This window comes from Pteropus alecto, unplaced genomic scaffold, assembly GCF_000325575.1.
Source record: "Pteropus alecto unplaced genomic scaffold, ASM32557v1 scaffold6, whole genome shotgun sequence".
NCBI lineage: Eukaryota > Metazoa > Chordata > Mammalia > Chiroptera > Pteropodidae > Pteropus > Pteropus alecto.
This window is the reverse complement of record NW_006437738.1, coordinates 895,184-904,978: the sequence shown is the minus strand read 5'-3', so window position 1 is coordinate 904,978 and position 9,795 is coordinate 895,184. Positions and strand designations below refer to the sequence as shown.

The following is a 9,795-nucleotide window of genomic DNA, read 5'->3' as shown; positions in this document are numbered from 1 at the left end:
CTGGGTGGGAATCAAAGAGGATTCTAGCCTCCCTGTGGAGCTGTGACAGAGGGAGGCGTGTCAGGATACAGCAGATTGATGCTGTCGTCCAGGACACACACACACACACACACACCCCACCCCACCCCACCCCACCTGCTACCAGCTGATGAATGAAGATGAAAGTCTTGACTTCTGCAGTGGAGTTGGCTTCTGAGCAGCAAGAGAGGAAGCATGTGCGGGCCCAGGGAATGGGCTTTCAGGATCTTTGCTTTCTACTTCTGTTCTGCTACTGGTTCCCTCTGAAAGTGCTGAAGTGGAAGTTTTCCCCTTTGAGCTGAGCCTCATGGAGCAGGAGTGCAGGGGGAGGGTAGGAGCCAGGGAACTCCAACCCAGCACAGCACCCCCAGCTCTCTTGCCTCTGCTCAGGAATCCAGCTCCTTGACCTCTGCCTTGCTTCCCTGCAGGCCTAAGTGACCCCACACCCCCTCCAGGCCCAAGCTTGGATAGTGCTGGATGGAACAGCTTCCAGGTAGGAGGGGCCAGGAACTACCCTGACCTGTCCTGGGGGCAGAGCAACTGGGACAGGTAGCCTGAGGGGGCAATGAGAGGAGAGATGGGCGGAAGGGCCAAGGGGCAGAGGGTGGCCCAGGAAGCTGAGGCCCCCATCCCAGGGTGGAGGAAGTTAGGCAGTCCTTGCCTCCAGATGCGTCTCCCTGCCATTCTCAGCCTTGGGCCTCCCTTGGGTTGAGATGGGGGTTCCTTATTCTTTTTCTTGGTGGGTAACTTTGCGGTCCCTGGAATGTGATGGTTTCTAAAGTAGAACTCCAGACCAGGCCCAACCCACTGATAACCCTGGAGTGAGAGGGGGTTGGGCCCGGCGGGAATGTGGTCCCCATCCCTGCTGCTTCTTCCCTCAGATGTCACCTGCAGGGAGGGGAAGGGGCCTCCTTTTCAGCACCTTTTCAGCACAGGACAAAGGACATCTTTTCAGCACCGTCCCACCTACCTGCATCCTTTGTATGCCCAACAGTCATCTGATGGCACAGAACCCCCAGCCCCCACTCCGGCCCCCAGCATGGACAGTCGGCCCCCAACGCAGATGTCCCTGCCAGTGAGCAGTGGTCTGGATGACCTGGACCTGCTGGGGAAGACCCTCCTGCAGCAGTCGCTGCCCCCGGAGTCCCAACAAATGCGGTGGTGAGGGCACACCCTGGCTGGCACGGAGGGAGCCCTCCCTGTCCCCACAACCAGCAGTTTCTCCTGGGCTTTGCCTGGCCCAGACCCATCAGGGAGAGGCCCAGGGCTGGTTTATTCCTGGACACCATGGCTGCCGAGTACCACCATGTGCCAGCACTGTACTGGGCCTAAGGGGCACAGCAGTGACCAAGGGAGGTGCAGGGTCTGTCCGACAGAGCATGGAGTTTAAGAGAGAAAGGAGACCTGGGTCCCACAGGCCCTCCCCCAGGCGTCTCAACACCTGAGAAAGACGGAAGGCCCAAGAGGCCAGCAGTGAGAGGGACACGGAGCCCAAGTGGACGGGGGGAGGGGAGAGCAAGAGCTGCGCATTTTCAAGGGGAGGAGACCAAAGCCAGAGAGTCGGGGAGGTGTCAGGGACAGTCAGGAAGCCCAGCCTTTCCTGTCCCCCCGATCCCTTGGCCACCTCTCAATGCATCATCCCCCAATAAGGGAGAAGCAGCAGCCAGCCCCCCGGCTCACGCTCCGGGACCTGCAGAATAAAAGCAGCTGCAGCTCACCCAGCTCCAGTGCCACCGGCCTCCACACCATGTCCCCCGAGCCTCCTGGGCCTTTGCAGCAGCCCTCACAGACTGAGCTCTCCCTGGCCAACATCACCGTGCCCCTGGAGTCTATCAAACCCAGTGAGTAAGGCAGGGGCATGGGCAGGTACAGGCCGGTCCTGGTCAGCTCACTACCCAGCGGCACCAGCTACCTCATCATCCTACCAGGAGCTCTTTCTGGGAAGCAGGGGGAAAATGGGGCTCTCCCAATCCTGCCACTGCCTGATTCTGGGGAGCTCTGGGCAAGACCCTCCCCCTTCCCAGCACTCGGTTTCCTCATCTGTCCCAGAGTGGTCAAGAAACTGCTGTATGAAGTCCGCGGTTACACGATCAGGACTTCTTATGGCTGGCCCCTGGGCCCCTCCCTCCCCAGGAAGGCAGAGCCAGGACATAGAGGTTCGGGGTCTCCCCAAGACCACAGAACTGAACCAGGTCCAGATCCGGGCTTCTCCCACCCAGGAGCAATAGGTGGTCCACTGCCAACAGCAGGCCCTGTGCGGACACTAACACGGGCTGGTCTTGTCCATGTGCTGAGCTCATCGTGACCGAAGGTGTCATACCCTCGGTGTCCCCAGGAGTTAGGTAGTGGTGCTCTTATCTTACCAGTAGGGAAGACCCTGAGCTCAGAGACACAGAGTGACCAGATCAGGGTCACACAGTGAGCCGCAGGAACCAGCTCACCGCCAGTCCTTTACTTCAGCAGGCCAGGAAGCAGCTGTATGACACTGGGGAGCCCCAGCTGGGGCTCAGTTTGGGGCTGGATGTCTTGCCTCTGCCATCACTACAAGTTCACCTGCCCCATCTGGGCACCAGTCTGTACCCCTGGCTGCCACCGGGGTTGCGGCAAGGACCTAAGTTTGTGGATTTGGTCATTCATTCCCAGCGAAGCAGCATAGTGCCGGCCGTGAGCCGGGTTGGGGGAGCTGGTCACGGGTGCTTGGGTGCGGGCCTGGCACCACACATCACCCTCTCCCCCTCCCTTCTGCCAGGCAGCATCTTGCCAGTGACTGTGTATGACCAGCATGGCTTCCGGGTCCTCTTCCACTTCGCCCGAGACCCGCTTCCAGGACGCTCTGACGTGCTGGTGGTGGTGGTTTCCATGCTGAGTACCGCCCCCCAGCCCATCCGCAACATCGTTTTCCAGTCAGCTGTCCCCAAGGTGACATGGGCCTGCCTGCCTCCCATCAAGGCAGGGTGATTCAGGGCTGGATGGGGAGCACTGTCTGTCTTCCTGGGGAGTCGGGGCGTAGAAGAGAATGAAAAGACAGAGCCCTAGGACTCCGAGGAGGAGCTGGAGGACAGGCTGGGCCTGGTTTCTCAGGGGATGAGGACGAGAAGCCAGGGTTAGCTGTGCCCATCCTCCCCTCCTGTCCTCAGGTCATGAAAGTGAAGCTGCAGCCACCCTCAGGCACAGAGCTGCCGGCTTTCAACCCCATCATCCACCCCTCAGCTATCACCCAGGTCCTGCTCCTCGCCAACCCCCAGAAGGTGAGGCCCAGCTGTGACAGGGTGCCACTGGGGGCTGGGGGGAGCCTCTTCTCCACCTCTGACTCTTGCCTTCACTGTCTCTGCCCCAGGAGAAGGTTCGCCTTCGCTACAAGCTCCTCTTCACGATGGGCGACCAGACCTATAATGAGATGGGGGATGTGGACCAGTTCCCCCCACCCGAGACCTGGGGGAGCCTCTAGAACAGAGAAAGGAAGGGAAGAGGAGGAGGGGACAACAATAGGCTTGGCCACTGGCTAGCCTGTGTGTGAGGCTGTGGTGGCTTAGGACATTCTTTGTCCCCGTGGCCATATCCCCTGTGCCTGGTGCTTCTCCCCTCACCCCTGCGGCCCCCTCCTTCCTTAACCCCTCCCCTGCTGAGCCAAACCCAGCAGGAGGCTGGGCCTGGGTTTGCACTGCTGGGGACCTTCACCACAGGTGGGAGCCTGAAGCAGGGAAGGGCTGTGTGGCCTTGGAAGGACTTGGGGTCATTGGGAGAAGCATGGCCATCAGGCAAGGGCCAGGACCTCAGGCCCAGCCCCGACCCTAGCCTGGGGTGGGGTCATCCCCACCTGTCTCTTATGCCTTATGGGAAGGCCCAGCCATAACTTGGCCAGGCTGGAGCCGGGGACCAGCTCAGGCTACTTCCGCAGGAACCAGGTGACGGGGGGTGGGGGGGTGACGCCTGCACCCCCAGCTGTTTGCACTCTCTGGTGTGTGGTTTGACTCAGCTTTTCTTTCAGAGTGGCCCTGTGGTCACCATCTCAGGGGGCCCAGTTGGGGGAGCCCCCCTGTCCCCCACTCCTAGGAGGTCTGTACACCTGCCTGGCTCCTTTGCTGTCCGGCCTCCTGAGGGGCTGTGGGGGTTGTGTGACCGCTGGCCCAAGGGTAAAGCCAGAAACAGGTGGCCCCGGCTGGGCGCTCCGGGGCCTCTGGACAAGGGAGGCCCTACACTGGTGTTCTCAGTGTCTCCTTCATTCAGTGGCCTCTGCCGGGGCCTCCTGTGCGCTTCTCACTTCTGTCCATCTGTCCACGGGCAGAGGTGGGGTCAGTGTGTGAGTGAGGGCAGGAGTATTTATGGAAATAAAATGTCCTTTTTCCTGGACCGGCTTCTCTTCTCTCGTGGCCCTTCTGAGGTGGAGGGAGACCGGAGGGGGTCCCGAAGTGCGAGGTCTAGGGGCGGCCTCACAGACCTCTCTGCCTCTGTCTTTGGAGATCAGGCCATAGTTCCTCTCCCCACCACCGCCGAGCTCTGCACAGGAAGAGGCCCTGCTCGGGGGCCTGTGGCCGGTGCTGAGTCACCAGAGAGGGCTCAGGGCTGTGGCAGGCCCAGAGCCATCCCAGCTGGAAGTGAGTGGCTGCTCAGGGCCTGCCAGGAGCCCCAGCTGCTGCAGACGCTGAGGGGGAGGCCCTTAGATTCTCATAACTTCCTTCTGCTGTGCTCGGCCATCAAAACACAATGGCGATGCAGCACCACCCTGCAGGTCCATGCCTCGGCTTCTCCCTTTCCCCAGAGGCTGCTCCCAGGAAGCAGGGTACCAATAGCAGCTTGTTTCTGGAGAGGCCCAGGGACCCTCCAGTGGGCCTCCTGCCACTCCCAGCTGCAGCTCACTTCCCCCTGGCACTGTTGAGTGTTTTAACTGGGAGGCTGGGGTCCAGCCTGGGAAGTGGCTTGGAGGCCATGCAGCTGAGAGAGCCAACCAGTGCTGAGCTGAGTGAGGGAGCGTTTAGTCCAGGGAATTGCCCAGTGGCATGGAGCCAGTCCTTCATGCTGCTCTGCCAGAGACGATTCCTGCTCAGATAAGTTTGGGGAAGGCAGGCTGCCATTTCTCCTCCCTACCAGATGATGGGAAGTTCTGCATTTAAGAAACCAATTTCACTCTGTCTAACCTAGTGTTACCCAGTCTGAACTTGGCCACCAAACTCCATTCCATAGATAGAATTAAGGTGTGCTAGAGAACAGCCCAGCCCGCTAGTTTTCCCGGAGCCCAGCACACCTGACTCCCCAGCTTCCATTCAGCAAGTGAGGGCCAGTTCTCTGTGCCAGGCAACACCGAAGTGCATGGGGAGTTTCCCCACAGCTGCCCCACTGCTGAGTGGACAAGAGCGAGAGCAGGGCCTTCCAGCTCCACCCACTGGTGCCTCCTAGCATCCTGTGACACTGCCCTCCCAGCCACCAGGCCTGGTTCCTGCCCCCTCCCCCCAGGCAGGACTGCTGAACACTTGTGATGGATGTCTCCCAAAAATAACCTGTTGGAAGGTACTTCCTTCTAAGTGAAAACCCTATTCCCTAAGGTCTCTGGGGTCCTAGAAGCACCATCTGGAGCACAGTCTCATACTGGCAATGAAGGGCTGCAGGTTGGCATGGGAATGTGTAACTGCCACCTGGGAGTATGGGACTGCTTCCAGTGGGGCCCCTGGCTTGCTCTATGACTTTGAGCAAGGTGCTTCCTTCTCTAGTCTTTAGGTTCCTTGTTTGAAAAGGTGGGAGGGACCCTCTGATGCCTTCTGACGAGTCTGGGTAAAAAAATCTCCCAGACTGTCAACTTGGAGTGACCCAGAAGTTAGAGCCACAGGGAGACCCCTTCAGTCGTTCAAACCTCCCATCTTCCCTTGTTCGTAGTCGGTTCGTCTGTCTCTCCATCCGTCCTCCACGTGCCTCTTGAGCAGCTCCTGTGCCAGGCATGGTCCTGTCCTCACAGAGCTCACGACTTGTTATGGAACCTGTGAGCCAGGAGCTCAGCAGGACACACTGAGAGCTGGGAGGGAGGGGCATGGGGTTCCCCGTAAGCCCCACATGTGAGGGGCTGGGTAGGGTGTCTGATCGGAGGAGGGGGCCCTTGGCCTCCACTCCCTGGGGGAGTCATTCCCCAAATACTGTTGGTTCAGACAGAGGTCTGGAGCCCTATACAAGAGACCCAGAGCCTTGAGTCCCCGGGCTGAAGTGGGGGGCCCAGGGAAGCCATGTTCTGTCTCTTGAAGGGTAACCCCCCACCCCCACCCCAGAAGCAGTGGGACTTCCCAGACCTTGAAGCCACACTTCTACTTCTATTTATGTGGCTAGAGGCAGCAGCTCGGCTTTTTTGTTTTTTGGGGTTTTTTTGTTTTTTAGCAACCACAGCACACTGCTCATTTGTCCATAGCAGCCAAGAGAAACAGGCCACTGCTCGCCTGGGGGGTCCTGTCCCTGGTGTTCTCATGATGCTTCTGCCCCCAGTCTCCACAGGGCTTCTGGCCAGCGCACCGGCACAGGCAGGCAACGGGCCAGCTCTAGGCCTGGCACTGTACTGGACCCGCTGCACACAGCCTCTCCCTCAATCCTTAGAACTGCCCTGTGGAAACGGGAAGCTGAAGCTTGGAGAGCAGCACATAAGGGACACTTATGTTCGTGTACTTCAGTACATCCCCCAGTGTGCTTGCTGTCGGCTACATTTTAGGGCCCACGTCTGAGCAGCATCCTGTGAGGTGTCCACCATGAGGGCACAGTGCCCCCTGCTTTCCCAGCCTCCAGCCCTCTGTCAGCTGCTGTCCTCTGGTTGGGGTTAGGGTACAGGCTCTCCAGGGCCTGTGTCAGTGTGCTGGCCAGGAGCGCAGTAGGAAAGCACATGGAGGCTTTGGAGCCAATCAAATATAATTTCTAACTTGGCCTCTGCTACTTGGACAGCTAGGAACCTTGGACCAGGAGACCTGGTCTGCTCACCTGTAAAATGGGGACAATGATACCAACTTCACTGGAGGATGTGCTAAAGTACCTGACAATAAGTGTTATTGTCCCAAGGCAGCAAGACACATTTAGGGGGCAACAAAGGCAGGAGGGGTAAAGGATCTTTCCTTCTTGACTTTGCAGGCTGAATAATAAGAAATAGGGCCAGACACCATTCTAAGCATTTTACGTGTTAATTTATTCAGTCCTCACAACAGGTAGATGCTTTTGTTAGTAGTCCCACTTTACTGAGGAGGATGCTGAGGCTCAGAGGTGAACTACCTCACCCAAGCTTTCCCAGCTAGTGAGAAGCTTGCCCAGCTAGCCGGCTCCATCCACACCTTAAGCTCTCTTTTTGCTGTCTCTTGAGTTGGAAAGTGTCCGTTGATGCAGTGTCTTCACTTGCGACTCAAGTCAGCTGTGATTTTTGAGCTCCCGTGACAATGGCACATTGCTAGGCCCAGGAGGACTCAGCATGATCCAGAAGACCCTCCCGGGGAGGAGGCCCAGAAAGGTCAACAAGCCCTTGCAGTGCAATGTGAAAGATCTTGTGACCGGAGCAGGGATTGGCTGGTGACCCCGGAGGTCCCCCTTCTGCATCTGCAGTTCTAAAACTACGATCTCAACATCCACCGACTAAAACTTGAGTCCAAAAGCCTCTGATCACAACATCCTTTGAAAGAACAACCTATGATCCAACCTTTGGGGCTTCTAACCCATTATGATTCAACATTCAAGTGTACGTGAGCTTAAATATACCTCCCCACTCCACCCAGCCAAAAGGCACAGCAGCCTTGCCCAGGCCACACAAAGAAGAGCCAGGTGCCTTTCCTGCGGAGGCCCTTGGGTCTGACTGGAAGGGAGCCTGGAGCTCAGGTGGCCCCATTATATGGCTCTGGTTGTTTCCACAGCAGCTGCTGCTACAGCCCACATGGAATGACCCCTCCCCAGGTTGGAGCTGGGGCGCAGGCCTGGGCAGGCCTAAGAGGGACAGAGATAAAAGCCAGGCTTTACCCTTAGGAACCTTAAGAACAGCTGGGGAAAGTGGACAAGCCCAGGCCCAGTGTGGTCTGAATTTCAGGCGGGGCTGAAATAGGGTGGGGACACCTTATATCCTTGAGCTTTCCCAGGCAGCAGGATGGTGCTAACCTGGTGTCAAGTTGCTGGCTTGGGAGTCTTCAGTTTCCTAATTCTGCGCACAGTAGGTTGTGCCCATTGCAGAGACACGGGAAACTGAGCCACCACAAAGTTCTGAGGTCTGGCCAGTGAGGAAGGTGGAAGACAGGACTAGAACTCAGACTTTGCAACCCCAGCCCCACATTTTAAGAAGCCAGGTTTGGTGTCCGGACTCTGGTGTCTCCTTCCATGAAGGTGTTCTTCAAGCCCTGTCCCTTTTCTAGAAGGGGTCTTCCAGTTAGGGGAGGGGAGATGGGCAAGAGAACTTGCCTAGGAGCTCCTGATCCTGGCCTGAGCCTTTGATCCAGGAGCCTCCCAACTTCTGCCTAGGATTCCACTCAGGTGGGAGCCTCTGGCTCAAGCAGCAACAGCTGGGGGTTTCCCTTCTCCACCCCTCCCCACCCCACTCCCTGGCTCTCCCTTTGGGGAGTGGAGAGGCAACCAGAGTCCAGGGAGTGCCCACTGTGAGCCAGGCCCTGTGCTAGAACACTGAGATGCCCAAGGCCGAAGTCATGCCCTAGAGAAGTGCCCAGTCTGCCCACCCACACAAATAGGTGCTCAGGTGATCCTCAAACCAACCTACTGAAACTGACAAAGTGCTATGCATGACAGGACTCCTCCCCTCCCCCACCCTTGGGTCTCCTGATGCCCGAGGTGCAGGGGCTCAGAGCAAGGTGAAACTACTGTTTTCCAAAGGTTTTCCTCTTGTATTAACTAGCAGTTATGGAGCACCTACTGTATGCCCAGCTCTGTTTTGGGTGGAGCGCCAGAGAGAGAACTACCACTGAGTCTGGAGGGACAGATCAGCAGCCGCATCACTGCCTTACAAGAAGGAAGGGCAGGGACTGAGGAAGTTTGCGGGAGAAGGGGCATCACAGATGGAGGAGACTGCTGGGGGCCTGGGGGAGAGCAGGGTGTCCGGGAACGGCTCTGGGACTGTTCTCTGCTGGAGGGTGGCAGACTCCCCCCGCCCCCACCCCCTTAAAGGTGCGACAGGAACAGGAGCACAGGCGCCGCAGGAGCAGGTAGGGGTATCTTGTCCACTCTGGGTCGGGCAGGGCCAGAACAGCTGGCGCATCGGGCCATTAAAAACAGCAAGTCCCGCCTTCCAGGGACTTGTCCAAGGGCACACAGCAGCAGGGTGGCTCCTGGAAGCCAAAGCCCCCAGACGATCGGCCAGCAGGTCTTCTGGGGAGGGAGCCCAGAGCAGCATCCTTTGGCAAGCCCAGACGGGCCAGTACAGGTCAGAGAGGACTGTCCTTAGCCTCTGCCTCCCAAGAATAGAACCGTCTTTCCTCTTCGAGAGGCGTGCAAAGGTTATTTATACCCTGGGCAGGCGGGCGGTAGGTGGGGCAGGAACCTGGGGCAGGCGCAGTGGCAGGAGCGGGCTTACCTGCTTCCCGCCACCGAGGCTGGGCGGGGAGGAGCCGCGCACACAACCTGTGGACTCCCGGGCGGCGGATCGACAGACACTCGCGGGAACCTTCCAGGGGCCGTGGGGGCGGGGGGCGGAAGACGGGGAGATTGAGAACCCAAACTTGGAGAGAGGAGTGACCTGGGGGCCGGGGGCGGAGCCGCCAGCGGGGAGGCGGGAGCGAGCGGGAGTGCGCTGGCCCAGGAAGCGGAGAGCGCCGCCCACCCATCCGGGGCGAG

General features: G+C 58.6%; 1 protein-coding gene across 1 annotated transcript in view; it reads left to right on the top strand.

Annotated features, from left to right (window-relative positions):
• Positions 1–4,368, top strand: part of GGA1 (golgi associated, gamma adaptin ear containing, ARF binding protein 1) — a 19,492-nt gene extending 15,124 nt beyond the window's left edge. The window contains exons 13-18 of the mRNA XM_025048851.1: positions 447–511; positions 1,013–1,179; positions 1,669–1,859; positions 2,768–2,937; positions 3,156–3,266; positions 3,356–4,368. Of these exons, the coding sequence (XP_024904619.1) occupies positions 447–511; positions 1,013–1,179; positions 1,669–1,859; positions 2,768–2,937; positions 3,156–3,266; positions 3,356–3,466 (815 nt within the window). The 3' untranslated portion in view covers positions 3,467–4,368. The remainder of the gene's footprint in view (positions 1–446; positions 512–1,012; positions 1,180–1,668; positions 1,860–2,767; positions 2,938–3,155; positions 3,267–3,355) is intronic.
• The last annotated feature ends 5,427 nt before the right edge of the window (positions 4,369–9,795 follow it).